Source organism: Xenopus laevis, chromosome 4L, assembly GCF_017654675.1.
Source record: "Xenopus laevis strain J_2021 chromosome 4L, Xenopus_laevis_v10.1, whole genome shotgun sequence".
Classification (NCBI taxonomy): domain Eukaryota; kingdom Metazoa; phylum Chordata; class Amphibia; order Anura; family Pipidae; genus Xenopus; species Xenopus laevis.
This window is the reverse complement of record NC_054377.1, coordinates 17,276,048-17,293,691: the sequence shown is the minus strand read 5'-3', so window position 1 is coordinate 17,293,691 and position 17,644 is coordinate 17,276,048. Positions and strand designations below refer to the sequence as shown.

General features: G+C 40.6%; 1 protein-coding gene across 3 annotated transcripts in view; it reads left to right on the top strand.

The window, feature by feature from the left end:
• dagla.L (diacylglycerol lipase, alpha L homeolog) overlaps nucleotides 1-17,644 on the top strand; it is a 30,953-nt gene that overhangs the window by 9,099 nt on the left and 4,210 nt on the right. The window contains exons 1-19 of one of the 3 annotated variants that reach the window (XM_041589934.1): nucleotides 995-1,131; nucleotides 5,099-5,236; nucleotides 5,321-5,532; nucleotides 6,390-6,491; nucleotides 7,971-8,109; nucleotides 8,252-8,339; nucleotides 10,176-10,310; nucleotides 10,426-10,503; nucleotides 10,859-10,983; nucleotides 11,403-11,562; nucleotides 13,316-13,399; nucleotides 13,492-13,569; nucleotides 13,901-13,981; nucleotides 15,505-15,647; nucleotides 15,758-15,826; nucleotides 15,909-15,981; nucleotides 16,086-16,282; nucleotides 16,365-16,494; nucleotides 17,284-17,471. In XM_041589934.1, the coding sequence (XP_041445868.1) occupies nucleotides 5,142-5,236; nucleotides 5,321-5,532; nucleotides 6,390-6,491; nucleotides 7,971-8,109; nucleotides 8,252-8,339; nucleotides 10,176-10,310; nucleotides 10,426-10,503; nucleotides 10,859-10,983; nucleotides 11,403-11,562; nucleotides 13,316-13,399; nucleotides 13,492-13,569; nucleotides 13,901-13,981; nucleotides 15,505-15,647; nucleotides 15,758-15,826; nucleotides 15,909-15,981; nucleotides 16,086-16,282; nucleotides 16,365-16,494; nucleotides 17,284-17,471 (2,177 nt within the window). In that variant the 5' untranslated portion in view covers nucleotides 995-1,131; nucleotides 5,099-5,141. Of the gene's footprint in view, nucleotides 1-994; nucleotides 1,132-5,098; nucleotides 5,237-5,320; nucleotides 5,533-6,389; nucleotides 6,492-7,970; nucleotides 8,110-8,251; nucleotides 8,340-10,175; nucleotides 10,311-10,425; nucleotides 10,504-10,858; nucleotides 10,984-11,402; nucleotides 11,563-13,315; nucleotides 13,400-13,491; nucleotides 13,570-13,900; nucleotides 13,982-15,504; nucleotides 15,648-15,757; nucleotides 15,827-15,908; nucleotides 15,982-16,085; nucleotides 16,283-16,364; nucleotides 16,495-17,283; nucleotides 17,472-17,644 lie in introns of those variants that run through there. The other 2 variants (XM_018257494.2, XM_018257493.2) reach the window with 2 other exon arrangements.

Sequence of the window (17,644 nt, the reverse complement as noted above, 5' to 3'; positions counted from 1 at the left end):
CAGGGTCTCCTATTTTATAGGGGTCCCCTGAGGAAAAGACAAAAACCCTGGCTACTTACTTAATAATCGGAGCAAGCTTTCAGAACATTCCTGTTATCTGCTATCTTTAAAGGGGAACTATCACAAAAATGAAAATGTAATATAAGCTTCCCTGTACTGAAGCAAGAATCTAACATTCTGCATTGTTTCTGAAATAATCAAGTTTATATTCACTATCCTTCTCTCAGCATCTGTTTCTCTTCACTCTGTCTTCATGCAGCACTTGGGTCTCCGATGAATGATCCAATATATCATATCTTATAGGGGGGTTCCCTTTCCTAGCAGATGTATTAGAGCTCACTCAAATAACTGATTCCAGTATAAACAAAATCCAACAAAATAACTGCCTTTTGCACAAATTCTGCATGTAGAGAGACATGATGTCTGGTGATTTTAATAGAGTGAGCTCTAATACATCTTCTAGACAAAAGGAGCCCCCCCTATAAGATATATTGGACCATTCGCCTTTAATAACCAATAAAGGTTTTCGGTTTCATTTCAGTTTTGTTGCCCTGCAAAATTTTGACTCAATCCCACAGTTTTACCACAAATTTTGGACCTGCAGCTCTCTTGGGCAATGGCACACCAGGGGATTAATGGCCAGCGATAAATCTCCTCTGCTGATCAGAAAAATACAAATACACAAGGTTTCTTCTTCATACCAGTGCCCTAGCTTGCTGCTCTTAGGCCAGCCCCAGGGATTTCCCATTGGTCACTGTTAACAGTTCCACTCGGGTTCATTTCATTTAGCAGCGTGCGCTCTGTGGTAAGACGGGGTAATTAAGCACAAGGGATTTTATTTTTTATCAATAACATAAAGAGGCTGAAGAAAAAAAGAAACATTGGTGCTGAAAAGAAACTGAAGCAGAAATCTATATGAAATTAACCTGCCCGGTGGCTGCAGGTGGAACTTGCCAGAAAGCAAAGATCAGACTGTCACTGTTGATTTAAGGATCAATAGTCCAAAATTCACAGCTCCGTGCAGGACAGAGACAAAGCACCCTGGGATCTGGGAGGCTTGTAGTAACTGTACGGAGCTGCTGGGAAAGACGGAATGAAGATGTACAGAGCTGCTTGGTACTATTTGATTGGGTACGTGTTGGGTTTACATTTTAGCACTAGTCATCTCTTTGCTTTGCACTTAGAAGTGGCGAAGTGAAAAAAAATGTCTGGTTGCCATGGATAATAGCACTGGAGCAAATCTGCTTAGTGCTTTGGTAAAGCACATAAAGGTTGCTGAACCTTAAAGGGATTCTGTCATGATTTTTGTGATGTCGTTTTTATTTGTAAATTACACTGTTTACACTGCAAATAATTCATTCTAAAATATAAAATGTCATTCCTGAACCAACAAGTTCAGCAACCAACAAGGTCATTTTGCCAGGTCATGTGCTTTCAGAAAGAGCCAGCACATTAAGAGGAAGATTCCCTAAAGGGTGAAGTGACTAACGCTAGCGAAAATTCCCCAGCGTGATGTCATTTCGTAACTACGCTAATTCCCTAATGGGCGTAGGCGTCACTTCGCTAGCGAAGGAGATATACGCTAGCATTACTTTGCACTGGAACACCAGGCGAATTTTCGCTCTGGAGACCGGACGTAACTCTGCAAATTCAGTAAGATGTGGATTTTACTGAGCCAGACTTGCTTTCGCCACCTCAGACCAGGCGAAGTGCAATGGAGTGGATAGGACTTCCTAAATTTTTTGGCGTCTTTTCCTTTTTTCTGAGTGAAAGCCTGCAAAAGACCGTACATTGGGCTCATGTGTAGGGCAATATAACAACTTTATTTTATTAAGGTTCCCTGGGCTTGTGTAATGTAATGTATTTGCTGCAACATATACATCCATGTAACCTACACTTCCCGCCATATGCAAATTAGCCAACGCTAGCCCAACTTTGTCAGCGTTCGCCCCCCTGGACGCAACTTTGCATTTTAGAGAATTAGCGTTATCCTGACGAATTTATGCCTAGCGAAGTGGGCAAAACAGTCGATGGCAAATTTGCGCTGCTTAAGTAATAAGCCCCTAGGATGGAACTGCTTTCTGGTAGGCTGTTGTTTCTCCTACTCAATGTAACTGAATGTGTCCCAGTGGGACCTGGATTTTACTGTTGAGTGTTGTTCTTAGATCTACCAGGCAGCTGTTATCTTGTGTTAGGGAGCTGCTATATGGTTACCTTCCCATTGTTCTGTTGTTAGGCTGCTGGGTGGGTGATATCACTCCAACTTGCAGTGCAGCAGTGAAGAGTGACTGGGGGCAGCTGGGAAATTGACAATATGTCTAGCTCCATTTCAGAATTCAAAATTCTATTTGCTCTTTTGAGAAATGGATTTCAGTGCAGAATTCTGCTGGAGTAGCACTAAACATCTACTGATGTGTTTTGGAAAATATTTTTTTTTTCCCCATAACCGTATCCTTTTAAAAGAATCTGTATCACCCACTGTAACACAACACAGCAATGGCAGAGCTGAAGAGTAGACATGTGCAAAGAGTGCATAGAGAAATTACAATTTGACAACTGTATGTTGTCCATTGACGTTTTAATTGCACGGTACGGACACCTTAGGTTTAGTTCTGTTTCTGGGTTAAATACCTTAATCTGGATCCAGAACCAGCAGAAAGCCTTTGAGACTGAGAGCTATAATTAGCTGGCATTTACTAGATCTTAACGACTCTGGGAGGGCACACCCCTTTCTATTCAAAACATTTTCCATTGGCCTTTTAATACTTAAAATGTAAAGACTATAAATCATCATGAACCAACCCAGACCCACCCTGCTGCTGCACATGAGCCGCTACATAAATGCACCTGCTCTTTGCTTCAATTACTTTCTTTTGTTATAGGAACTTGCAATTGCTTTTAATTTTTTATTTGTGGTTTTTGAGTTATTTAGCAGCTCTCCAGTTTCAGCAGTTTGGTTGCTAGGATCTAAATTACCCTAGCAGCTATGCATTGATTTGAATATGAGACTGGAGAAGACACTGACAATACATCTGTGAGCATTTGTTTTTAGATGGGGTCAGTGACCCCCATTTGAATGCAGCTGCTCTCCAGTTTGCAATCCAGCAGTCTGGTTGCTAGGTTCCAAATTACCCTAGCAACTATGCATTGATTTGAAGAGATTGGAATATGAATAGAAGAGGACCTGACTAGAAAGAGGTTCAATCAATAACAATAAATGTGTAGCTTTACAGAGCATTTATTTTTTAGATAGGGTCAGTGACCCTCATTCGAAAGCCGGAAAAAGTATAAAGAAGGCAAATAATGAAAAAACTATAAATAATGAAGACCAGTTGAAAACTTTCATAGAATTGGCCATTCTATAACATACTTAAAGTTAACTAAAAGGTGAACCACCCCTTTAATTATAAGAAATGGCATGCTATGGATTAAATATATGGACTTCAGCCCAGAGGCACTGGTATCACAATACAGGAAACTTCAATGGTATCACCCAAGAAATGCTGAAATAATTTTGCACTAGTTGCTCATACAGGGCTATGACTAAAGGCTATTAGATGGGGTCAGTGATCCCCATTAGAAATCTGGAAAGAGTCAGAGGAAGATGGCAAATAATTAAAAAACTATAAAAAAAAAAAAATAACGAATACCAATAAAAAAGTTGCTTTGAATTGCCCATTCTGTAACACACTAAAAAAGGTAAACCACTCCTTTAAAGCCCCAGGCAACAGAAAGCAGAGATTTCTTTTTTTTTTAAAAAAATTCTCAAATTTGAATATGCGCATGCAGTTTCACCCTTTTTAACCTGTATTGTAATGGGTTGATTTACCATTTTTTTGGGTTACACTGCAGAAATGTATAACTTACTGTACACAAAGAAGTCCTTGCATGGGGACTTAGTATTGTTATTTTCACAAGCAGTCGGAGGTTTGCAGTAAAGCGAGACAAATCTCAGAGCTGCTCTATAACCACAGTGGGATATAAAAGCTATTAAGGAATTCTATTGCAATGCTAATTGTTCGTTGAGACCACAAGTGAAGTAGAAGGACGTGGGAGACAGGAGTGCCATTACTTTTCCATCTGCACAAACCAGCCCAAGCTCAGGTTCCATTTCATATCTCTTTAAAGGGGCACATACCAGTAAACTGCCTTGGCTCTGAATATCCTTGCATGGATCAAAAATATCTGCCACTTGTTCTACTGCTAAAATAGAACAATGTTATCATGGCTTGGCTATACCTTAAAGGGAATTTCAACCCAAAAACAAATTTTTGGCCTAAGAAAAGAAAACATAATTCTAAGCAATTTTGTGATATACATTCACTACAATGTTATTATGGTTTTTAAAGGGATGGTTCACCTTTAAGGTAACTTTTAAAATGTTATAGAATGGCCAATTCTAAGCAACTCTTCAATTGGTTTTGATTATTTATTTTTTTATAGTTTAATAACCGTTTGTCTTTTTCTTCTGACTCTTTGCAGCTTTCAAATGGGCGTCGCTGACCCCTTCTAAAAAGCAAATGCTCTGTAAGGCTACAAATGTATTGTTATATCTAATTTGTATTACTCATCTTACTATTCAGGCCTCTCCTATTAATATTCTAGTCTCTTATTAAAAGCAGCGCCTGGTTGCTAGGGTAATTTGAACCCTAGCAACCACATTGCTGAAACTGCAAAATGGAGAGCTTCTGAATACCTCAAAAACCACAAATAATAAAAAATGGAAACCAATTGCAAATTGTCTCAGAATATCCCTCTCTACATCATACTAAAAGTTAACTCAAAGGTGAACAAATCCCTTTAAGTTGTCTTTGTATTGCTATTGAAAGCAGTGTTTGTCCCTTTCTATTCTCTTCACTGATGGCTCAGACTGTTGAGACAATGTAAGACAAGGCAGGTGAATAACCGACCTGTCTTTGCTGGGAAACTAAGACTTTTGCAACATTGTTTAAAAAAGTAACAACCTGGAGCAAATGTTGCTTTTAATATCAATTGTTTTTACAAGGGCTGACATTTTTTTAATAAATAATACCTTTAGTAAATTATTATATATTGTTATTGGATAACTGAACTGACTCCTGCATCTTTATTTTTCCAGACAGTAATGGCAGGCCGCGGTGACGTGGTGATCGCTGCTCGCCATGCCAGGAATTGTGGTTTTCCGCCGGCGCTGGTCTGTGGGTAGCGATGATTTGGTGCTGCCCGGAATCTTCCTCTTTGTGCTGCACAGTACCTGGTAAGCAAAGATTTGCACTTGTGTTTGCCTTGGACATTTGTCCGTCTTCACTAAAACCAGAATAACTTGATCCTCTCTTTGTAGGTTTGTTATCCTGTCTGTGGTTCTCTTTGGACTGACGTATAACCCACACGAGACATGCTCCCTCAACTTGGTAGATCATGGCCGGGGCTACCTGGGCATCCTGCTGAGCTGTATGATTGCAGAAGTGGCCATCATCTGGCTGAGCATGAGAGGGGGCATCCTATACACCGAGCCTCGAGACTCCATGCAGTATGTGCTCTACGTGCGGCTGGGTGTGTATAAGGATGGAGCTTCTATGTTGTTATGAGCAGTTATACAGTAGAACCCCCATTTTACGTTTTTCGGGGGGCCAGGAAAAAATTATCCAGGGAAATGGGTTAAAGTAACTTTTTTTCTTCAAGTACTGAAAGGGTATAAGCACAGGAGTCTGTTTTTTACTTTGAGATACAATATTTACTGTGTTAATAACAAGGGTTAGGAGAACTAAACCCTAAAAATGAATATGGCTAAAAATGCCATGTTTTATATACTGCACTTATTGCATCAGCCTGAAGTTTCAGCTTGTCAATAGCAGCAATGATCCAGGATTTCAAACTTGTCACAGGGGGTCACCATCTTGGAAAGTGTCTGAGACACTCACATGCTCAGTGGGCTCTGAGCAGCTGTTGAGAAGCTAAGCTTAGGGGTCGTCACAAATTATCCAGGAGAAAATGAGGTTGGCCTGTAGTATAAGCTGATGTTACAGGGCTGATTATTAAATTCTGATGCTAACTGCACTGGTTTCTGTGCTGCCGTGTTGCAATTATCTGTATTAATTACAAATCAGCCTTATTCTGTGACATTTATATTCTATGCGTATTGTATATTTTGAGTCGGTCACCATGAAGCATGTGCAGTGAATCAACAGAAAAGATGGGGAGCTACTGGGGCATCTTTGGAGACACAGATCTTTACTGCTAAAGGGCTGTGGTTGCCTTGGGCAGGTACAGAAGCACAAAACATAATGTACAACAGTTCTAGCTACTTCACAAATAAAAAGTGTAAAATGCGGGAAAACTTAAAATCAGGGTACTTAAATCGAGGTTTCACTGTGGTAGATAAGGTTTTATAATCCTCTTTTGTATTTTAGCGATCCTACTGATTGAGTTTATCTATGCAATCGTTGGCATTGTCTGGCTTGCTCAGTATTACACGTCCTGCAGTGATGTCACTGCCAAAAATGTCACACTGGGTAAGTGAACAGAGAATTCTTGCGTCTGATAGACTTTAACCTTCCCCTGTATGAGCAACCAGTGCAAAATTAGCTCAGCATTTCTTGGGTCATAACATTGAAGTTTCCTGTATAGTGATACCAGTGGGCCAAAGTCCATCTATCTAATCCATAGCATGACTTTTTTCTTCTAATTAAAGGGGTGGTTCACCTTTAAGTTAACTTTAAGTATTTTATAGAATGGTCAATTCTTACCAACTTTACAGTTGATCTTCATTATTTATATTCTGTAGTTTTTAAATTATTTGCCTTATTCTTCTTAATATTTCTATATTTCATATGGGGGTCACTGACAATTAGTGCTCTGTAAGGCTACAATTTTTTTGTTATTACTACTTTTTATTTCTCCACTTTCTATCCAGGCCCTCCCCTATTCATTGTCCAGTCTCCTATTCAAATCAGTGCATGGTTGATAGGTTTGCTGAAATCACAAACTGGAGAGCTGCTAAATAAAAAGCTAAATAACTCAAAAAACACATAATAAAAAATGAAAACCAATTACAAATTGTCTCAGAATATCACTCTCTACATCATACTAGTTAACTCAAAGGTGACAAACCCCTTTAAAGGGGAGGGCCACTTTTAAGCTAACTTTTAGTATGTTATAGAATGGCCAATTCTAAGTAACGTTTCAATTAGTCTTCATTGATTATTTTTTATACTTTAATGGTTTGCCTTCTTCTTCTGACTCTTTCCAGCTTTCAAATGGGGGGGGGTCACTGGCCCCATCTGAAAAACAAATGCTCTATAAGGCTACAAATGTATTGTTGATGCTACTTTTTATTACTCACCTTTCTATTCAGGCCTCTCCTATTCATATTCCAATCTCTTATACAGACCAATGCATGGTTTCTAAGGTAATTTAGAGACCCTAGCAACCAGATTGCTGAAACCGCCAACTGGAGAGCTGCTGAATAAAAATCTAAATAACTCAGAAACCACAAATAATAAAAAATGAAAACCAATTGGAAATTGTCTCAGAATATCACTCTCTACATCATACTACAAGTTAATTTAAAGATGAACAACCCCTTTAAAACCAGTAATATGATATTATTATATTATTATCCAGGCCATTATTTAGGCACTGCACCAGAAAGATTAGCAAGGTACCAGGCTGCTTTTAGTATTGAGGGAACATTTATCTGTTGAACCTTGTGTCATGCTGTTCTGAATTCTTTCAAATAAGGAAAATATGTTTCAGAGCCAATATATTATCATGTGAATTTAACCCAGATTTCGTTTCAAAGTACCATCAATTCTCACTCACTCCTTAGGTTTTAATGAGCACAGTACCTGCTAGATGCAAGGCCACTATTAATCCTAGCTCCAGCTTGTTGCTATATATACTGTTGATATATTTATATACATACACTCAAATGCCTGCATTCAGTTTGTGTGCTGTGAAAAGCATTATATATTTTTCTTCCAACTCCCCAGGGATGGTGGTGTGTAACTGGGTGGTCATACTCAGTGTCTGTATCACAGTCCTCTGTGTATTCGATCCAACTGGAAGAACATTCGTGAAGCTGAGGGCAACAAAAAGGAGGCAGAGAAACCTGCGTACGTACAACCTGCGGTGAGTGTGGCTCTGTGCTTGTCTTCTCTCCATCTTTTTCCAGTAATTTTCTGCAGTTAAATTTTATTTTAAATTTTTTGTTGCATTTTTTTTGTCTTTAATTGTAACAGCATATTCCCTTATCTCTGCCCAATCTTTCTAGGCACCGACTAGAAGAAGGCCAAGCCAGCAGCTGGACGCGCCGCCTAAAGGTGTTTCTGTGTTGCACTCGCACTAAAGACTCGCAGTCTGTAAGTCATGAAAGCATGTTTCTTGGAGACAAAAAGCTGATCAATACGGGGGTTAGCATTGGCAAACTGGAACAGGATGTCTGGATGATGCTTAATCCAGTTTAAAGGAACAGTAAAATCAAAACTTGTTGTTTTAGGGTTTAAGCACACAGGCAGATTCGGGAAGATTTAGTCGCCTGGCAACTAATCGCCTCTTCTTCAGGGCGAAGAATATAATGCAGTGTTGCCCGGCACTGGTAAAACTGGTGTGTTTGCTTCCCAGAAACACAACTATTGTTTATATAAATAAGCTGCTGTGTAGCAATGGGGGCAGCCATTCAAAGGAGAAAAGCCTCAGGTTACACAGCAGATAAGATCTGTAGAACATAATGGTGTTATCTGTAATCCACTATTTAACTTGTGACATATAGCCTTCTTTTTTTAATTTCCGCCATTGCTACACAAGCAGCTTGTTTATATGAACTATAGTAGTATTTCTGAAGCAAACCGATCAGTTTTACCAGTGCAATGCAACAGTTATTTTCATTACTTTAATACACTTTAATTTTTTGGTATTACAGTTCCTTTAATAGTTTGACTCTAAGGGCAGGGGCACACGGTCAGATTCGGGGAGATTGAATCACCTGGCGACTCTTCTTCGGGACAACAATCTCCCTGAACTGCCTTCCCCCTGCTAAAATGAAAAATCGACCGTGCGCCAATACACTCGCAGCGCTTCGATTGCCAAATTTGGCGAAGTTTCCTCGTGAGGCAACTTTGGGTGACTTAGGAAATCAAAGCGCCTCGAGTGCCATTGCGCTGGCGTTTTCTCATTATAGCAGGGGGAAGGCAGTTTGGGGAGATTGTCGCCCCGCAAAAGAGTCGCCAGGCGACTAAATCTCCCTGTGTGCCCCTGCCCTTAGGGTGAAGACACACAGAGCTACCAGTAGCAGCTACTTGTCACAGCTATAAAGTAGACAGTGATAATGTCTAGGCTAAGATACTATGTGTGTTTTAGCAGAGGCAATTATCAGTATTGTCTATGGTAGGTATTTTGGTGCTCTGTGTTAGGTTTAGCCCTGAAATCCGACTTTTTGGGGGTTTTCGGGCAAGAACTCGAAAAAAATAGATTAATTCGGGGGGAAGAACATAAACATTTGAGCGATCCGGGTTTTCGCTAGAGTTTATAGAGTATTTCCGTAATCCGATTAATTTGGGTTATTATATTAGTAAATAAGATCATATCGAGCATGGGAGTTTGTTCGTGATTTTTTTTGTTTTTGTTTTTTTTTGTTTTGTTTTTTTTATAAAATATTAGATAAATTCAGATTTTAGTTAATAACCCCTGTTATCTTAGTCATTATTGTCTATTTTGTAGCCATGACGAGTAGCTGCTTCTAGTAGCTCTGTGCTGCTAGTTCCATAGGCCTTTACAATGTCCGTTGCAGATTAGACATTGATTTATGAAATAGAATTGCAAGGCAGACTGCTTGATTTAAGCATATTTGAAATATAGCAGCTCCCGCACCTCAAGACTGCTGGTGCTTCCCTCCTTATTCAGATCCTGCAGCTGACATACTGGTACCCTGCACCTCACCATGCCAAAGTCATGCAGAAACTAAATGGCATGAGCTTGGAAAGCTGGTTCAGCTTAAAGGGTGATTAACCGGCATAGCAGCAGAGGATCTCAGTGCTGCAGGGCTATACCCTTTCATTAATTGAGGGGTGTTGGGTTGGTGAGCATATCTAATCTAGAGCATTACAGAAGCCAGGGAAGTAGGTCAGGAACCAGGTAATAGCAAATATCTGCATGGGCCATTACTCAGACCCTAACCCAATTTTTCCATCTCTTTCCAGGATGCATACTCGGAGATTGCCTACCTGTTTGCAGAGTTTTTCAGAGACCTTGACATTGTTCCATCAGACATCATTGCTGGACTGGTTCTATTGCGCCAGCGTCAAAGGGCAAAGCGCAACGCTGTTCTCGATGAGGTCTGTTCATGGAGGGATTAAAGCCCTGGAAGTCAGGGGAGAAACTTTGGGTATAGGGAATTTTTAACTCAAATTTTTCTGCCGATGAATGCTTGTTTTTTTTTCCTGATTTCAGGCAAACAATGATATATTGGCTTTTCTATCTGGAATGCCCGTCACGAGGAAAACAAAATACCTAGACCTGAAAAATGCAGTGAGTCTCGCAACTAGTTCTTCATTCCCCCGTTTCCTCCACATTGTATTTCCTTACCAACCTCTATGGGGTATATTTATCAAAGAGCGAAGTTGGAGATGGCCACAGTCCTCGAGTGAAATTCCGCCACTCTTCATTCATTTCTATGGGATTTTGAAAGGCATATTTATCAAAGGGTGAACTTTCACCCATTGATAAATACTCATTTAAAAATACCATAGAAATGAATGGAGAGTGTCAGAATTTCACTCTAGAGGACTGTGATGGTCTTTAACTTCACTCTAAAATAAATATACCCCTATGTCACCCTATGTCATTCCAAGCCACTTTTTAATTCCTGGTCTTTACCCCTCAGCAAGAGATGCAGCGGTACAAGGAGGTCTGTTACTACATGCTCTTTGCGCTGGCAGCATATGGTTGGCCTATGTACCTCATCAGGAACCCAACCTGTGGCATCTGTCGGATGGCAGGGGCATGCTCGTGAGTACTTTCTGCCTAAAGGCTAACATACTGGGGGTCATTTATCAACACTGGGCAAATTTGCCCATGGGCAGTCACCCATAGCAACCAATCGGATTGTTGCATTCATTGTTCTACCTGCAGCTGCTGGAAACAAGCCAAGCACTGATTGGTTGCTATGGGTTACTGCCCATGGGCAAATTTGCCCAGTGTTGATAAATGAGCCCCACTGTCTTCCATTTTTATCTGTCTTGCAGATCACTTTAGTAAATTTTTTATGGGTGCACCAATCCATCATTTATGGGTTCTGATGAATACTTAGTCCTTCACCAACAACATCCGCTATGTCCTCAGTTTAAATTGCATTGCTCAGTATTATCACCCCTGTCAGTTCATTCTCTGTCCCTGGTCACTCACTCAACCTGATTTTGTCTTTTTAGCAGTTGCTGCTGCCTTTGCTCTGCAAGGCCACGCTTTGCTCCCGGGGTCACAATTGAGGAGGATAACTGCTGCGGCTGCAATGCGATTGCCATAAAACGCCACTTTTTAGACGAGAACATGAACATGGTGGACATTGTGTATACGTCATGTCACGATGCGGTCAGTATCCATACTTCTTCCAGCTCTGATCTCCTCCTAACTTTCCACTTATAAATGGTGGTTAAACTCTTGAGAGAAATCTGTGGAGTCTCTGGGAAATGAGTCATTTGGTGATATGTGCCTGGGCCCCTACTCTGCATGAATTTTTACCCCATAGATTGAAATTTGTGCTAGCAGTAGTGATCTATTTGTTGAACCAGCATCTATTTGTTGAACAAAGGTAGTCATTCCTGTTTTCTTCTCTTTTCCATCCAAGCTTACCATGACCCCTTTGCTGTACCCATCTCTTTTCTCTTATATCCTTATATTTTCTTACTGTCCACTTATCTTGCCCCTCTTCCATATTTATTCTTTTCTCCATCTTCTTGTATTTAACCCATTTCTCCCATACCACCACCACCTTTCGAGCTATTTGTCTTCATATTACAACATCCAATGTTGTTGCTCCCCCTAGTGTTAGTTTCTGGAAATGTTCCCGGTGCGCCCAGATCTCTGTTGATAGCTGTTCAACAGTCTGTAACACTCCCTTAAAGGGCATGTAAAGGCAAAAAAATAAAATCCCATTTTTACTTTCTTTAATGAAAAAGAAACCTATCTCTATTATACTTTAATTAAAAAATGTGCACCATTTTTATAAAAAGCTGACTGTATGCAGTGAAATTCTTCCTTCATTTACTGCTGTGGATAGGAATTGTCAGACGGTCCCTAACTGCTCTGCAGGGAAACAATCATACTTATGAACAGCAGGGGGAGCCCCCACCTTACTTCCCAGCCATAAAGAACTCAAGCAGCTTTCTTTGTTTCCCTGTTTTGATCATTTATGATGATCCCTAAGCAGCCCAGACAACACTGAGCATTTCTTGGTCTTGCAAAGATGTTTAACAAAGTGACAAGATGGTGACCCCCTGTGGCCAACTTTGAAAGCATTTGTTTGATTAGGCTTGTGGTGCAGTAAGTTTATGTTTATGTTTAATAAACAAAATACAGCATTTCTAGCCTTATTCTATTTTAGACTTTACTTTCCCTTTAAAGGGGTTGTTCACTGTCAAGATAACTTTTAGTATAATAAAGAGAGTGATATTCTGAGATAATTTGTCAATTTATTTTCATTTTTAATTATTGAAGGTTTTTTTAGTTATTTAGCTTTTAATTCAGCAGCTCTTTAATTTGCATTTTAAGCACTCTACTCTAGCAACCATGCATTGATTTGAATAAGAGACTGGAAAATGAATAGAAGAGAGTCTGAATAGAAGGATCAGTAATAAAAAGTAACGATAACAGTACATATGTAGCCTTACAGAGCATTTGTTTTTTAGAAGGATTTCAGTGACGCTGCAAAGAATCAGAAGAAAAAGACAAATAACTAGAAAACTAGAAAAAATAAACAATGAAAACCTATTGAAAAGAATAAAAAAGAATTGGTCTTTCTATAACATAATAAAAGTTACCTTAAAGGTGAACCACCCCTTTAATATATCTTAAACATGTGAAAGCAATCATGAAAGTATAGATGAGGAAGAAGAGTGTCTTTTTATTAATTGTTTGGGTCAGAGTTGTATTTGATGTGGTCATATGCATGTTCAGAATGTATGTTTGTGATTGGGTGGTTGTGATTAAAGGGGAAGTGTTACCCCCACTGCAAATATTTACTTTCAGCTCAACTCAGATTCCTTTAGTGTACAGATATAAGCATGATACTCTTATTGAGGTGTGTATATATTATTTCTAAAGTCAAGCTTTCTTTCTTTTATAGGTTTATGAAACACCATTCTTCGTTGCAGTTGATCACGATAAGAAGAAAGTGGTAATTAGCATTCGTGGGACACTCTCTCCAAAGGTAGGGAATAAGCCCCACTCCCTCGACAGTGACTTTTACAGAAGCTCTTTGGAGGCAAACACTGTTTTAATCTAACTACTTCCTACTCTTAGGATGCCTTGACAGATCTGACAGGAGACGCAGAGCGGCTGCCTGTGGAAGGGCATCATGGCACCTGGTTGGGGCACAAGGTGAGACCACAAAGCTAAACCTTTAAAGTTGTGGTTCTGCTTAATATGCTAAATACTTAATTTCCCATCAAATTGTCCCTGATGTGTGTGAATGCAATAGGGGCTGTATATAGAAAGCTTCAGTGATTTGAACCATTAATAATGTTAGAGCCTTGCTAAGGCGCTCCAGCATCCAAGGCAAGTGTGGAAGTCTGTATGCCCCCCTTGGTACTACCATACCTGTCTGGCAGAATTATTGGCAGACGCAGACCAATTTAAACAGGGATGGGGGGGAGAAACAAAGAGCATTAAAACTGCATAAACATTTCCTATATTCATTTCTCATCTTCAGGGAATGGTTCTGTCTGCTGAGTACATTAAGAAGAAGCTGGAGCAAGAGATGGTTCTTTCCCAAGCATTTGGTCGTGACCTGGTATGTGTGAAATCTTACAAAAGGAGCATTAATGAGTATTGTGGGAATGTTTAGTAATGCCAGCTGCATTACTTCCAAATATATAGTTTTGTTATTTCCCTGCTTGTGCAGTGAACTCTTCCTGGTTTTCCAGGTTTTCCTAATACAGCCCCACTCCGATGTACCCCGTTTTATAGTGGTTGGTAGTTTCCATCTGTGCCCCCCCTCACCTACCTGCTGTGTTTGCTTACCATGTGTAAGGTTTAAACTGCCCACATTGTTCACCTGTTCACACCTCATACAAAATGCTGGGGGCACCAGCACTGTCACTGTATGTAGTACATCTTAGAGTGGTCCTGATGGGTTTCCCTGTCTCCTGCTCTGTTCTGCCTGCCCTATGCTCTCTGTGTGTGCCCTGCTCTGCCTGTGTGTGCCCTGCTCTGCCTGTGTGTGCCCTGCTCTGCTTGTGTGTACCCTGCTCTGCCTGTGTTCTGCCCTGCTCTGCCTGTGTTCGGCTTGTGTATATGTGTCCTGCCCTGCCTGTGTGTGCCTAATGCTCTGCCTGTGTGTGCCCAATGCTCTGCCTGTGTGTGCCCAATGCTCTGCCTGTGTGTGCCCTGCTCTGCCTGTGTGTGCCCTGCTCTGTCTGTGTGTGCCCTGCTCTGTCTGTGTGTGCCCTGCTCTGTCTGTGTGTGCCCTGCTCTGCCTGTGTGTGCCCTGCTCTGCCTGTGTGTGCCCTGCTCTGCCTGTGTTTGCCCTGCTCTGCCTGTGTGTGCCATACTCTGCCTGTGGAACATAAGCCTGGTATTTGTTCTGGGGTTTGTTAGCATTTGAAAATAAATTATTGTTAGGGGCCCCTAAGGTGTTTAATAATGTGCTGGGGGTGCTGTGTTATCCAAGGGAAAGAGGAGGCATATGGATTTAAGGGTATGTCTTTATATGACAACTTTTTTCACATATGAGTGATAAGTGATTTCACTGCAGTGAGCACCAACCATTTGTTTTTTTGATATGCTACCACAATTAATGTGGACATGATCTTGTGGTATCATCGGTGTGGTTTACAGTGGGTGTGGTTTAAAAACAGGGAGTGGTCAACACTGGCATCCATTATTGACCCTCCACTATGTAGGCCGGAAAAATTTCGTCTCTCTGTACCACAGAAGTTGGACAGTACTGTCATAGATCATTTTGTATTCCTGGGAAACGCGAGTAATAGGTCATTGTATTTTGTTGACACTTGCTGGCTGGAGCTTTTGAAAAGCCCTTTATATTCTAGGCAGGAGAAAACAGCCAGAGTTTTATTCCAGGATTTCTATCACTTATAAAACATTATGTGTGCCATCATCCCCATTGGTTATCAGTGTAGAGATCAAAGTCCCGTCTGCAGATAGTAAAAAAAAAAAAAAAAAACATGGCCAAACAATATCCAGATTCTTAAATCAAGACATGGGCTTAAATGAAAGTACATTGGCATAACCTTCCCAGCAGCACTGTTCATGTGTGTCCTAAATGTTGGTGTTTCACTTCTTCTTTATTGTCAGGCACGTGGGACCAAACACTACGAACTGATTGTGGTTGGCCATTCGCTTGGAGCCGGAACTGCTGCCATCTTGTCCTTTCTAATGCGCCCACAGTATCCTTCCCTGAAGTGCTTTGCATATTCCCCACCCGGTGGCTTGCTTAGGTATGTTATCTATATAAAGCGGTGTCACCTAAGGATCTTTGTACACTACTATAATAACTTGGTTTCCTTTCCCATTAATCCCTTTGTCCTTTTTTTGATTTGTGTCGTAGTGAGGATGCTATGGAATATTCTAAGGAATTTGTTACATCTGTGGTGCTTGGAAAGGATCTAGTTCCAAGGTAAGCCACTCAAACTCTATTGTAAGCGCTACATTTCCCATTCATCTTCACCCTGTCACCCTCTCCTTTTTTTTTCCTTCAGAATCGGCCTGTCACAGCTGGAAGGTTTTCGCAGGCACTTGCTTGATGTTCTTCAGAGAAGCAATAAGCCTAAGGTACGGTTATCTTGAATTAGACCTTTTTATGTTAAACCCTTTGAAGATGTTGGTGCATGTTGCAAAAGTCATCATCCTGTGCGTCCCAAATGTTTTTCTTGCAGTGGCGCATCATACTCGGCGGAACGAAATGCATCCCTAAATCAGAACTCCCGGATGAGTCAGAGGCTATAACCATACCCAGTAATCGTCTATGGACGCACCCTAGTGATCTGACCATAGCACTTTCAGCTAGCACACCTCTTTACCCACCGGGGCGTATCATTCATGTGGTTCATAACCACCCAGAAGAGCAGTGCTGGTGAGTACTATAGGGAAAAGTATAATTGGCATTACTGAAATTGCTATTTTGTTTACTATGTTTACCTCTCTTTGTCTTCCAGTTTCTGGAACCAGGAAGAACCCACCTACTTTGCCATCTGGGGTGATAATAAAGCATTTGAGGAGGTTATAATCTCACCAGCCATGCTGCATGAACATCTCCCACATGTGGTAATGGAAGGACTGAACAAGGTGAGATTGTCCTGAGGCCCTTAAAGGAGAAAGAAAGCTACCAAACAGTTTATTGCCAATATTCGATATACCATGACCTGGATGAATGAAAATCTTCATAGTCATGTTTTATTGCCAATAGATTAGCCATAATAGGGCAAGCTATAACACAATATTTATTCTGCAGAATGCTTTTCCATACAGCTCTAGAAGCTCTCTCTGTTTGTTTGCGATAGCTGCTGCCATATTAGCTTGGTGTGACATCACTTCCTGCTCACCCTGCTCGCTCATAGCTCTGGGCTCAGATTACAGCAGGCAGGGAGGAAAAGGGAGAGGGGAGCAAACTGAGCATGCTCAAGCCCTAAATCTCCGTCCTATATCATGCTATTTATTCAGAAATTTATTATGGTAAGGTAACATAAGAAATAGTTGTTTGCTAAATATATCAATATACATTTTCCTATTAATCTGTATTTAAGTAATATTTTTCATGGAACAGAATGCTAACAATGCTTTTATGGATGTAGATTATAATGGAACAATATCACTAATAGTAGATCTCGCATTAGTAAACTATGGGCTCTCCTGTTCTAGACACTAGATTCTCTACATTCTCATTGGGGAAGGAAGATCCCAAACAAGTGGAAGGAACTCTAGACGCTAGGATCTTTGGCCTGTCAGCTGGACTGTTTTCTTTGTTACCCTTTTTTCTATGATACACTGTAGAAATAGGAAACGACTATGAAACTAGGGCTGACCTGCAGTCTCCCCTTGTTCCTTAGCTCACAACACTTTTAATTCTGTTACCAGGTCCTAGAGAATTACAACAAGGGCAAAACTGCGCTGCTCTCAGCTGCCAAGGTGATGGTGAGTCCGACAGAGGTGGATCTGAACCCTGAGCTAATTTTCCAACAGCAACCTCACCACCCACCTCCTCCAATTCTGGAGGTAATTCCTGCCATCATGCCTGGAGCAAACAGGAGGAACAGCAGTACCAAGTAAGATGACAGGGACTTTAACCTCATTTAACCTCATTTTTTTTGCTACGTTCCCTCATACATTATATCTATTAGCCCTGTTGGTCTTTTTATACCTTCTTGATTTTATGTTTTCATTTTTCCTCCATTTTACTGTGTCTGTCTTATCGTCATTATTCAGGGTTCCGAGTTGA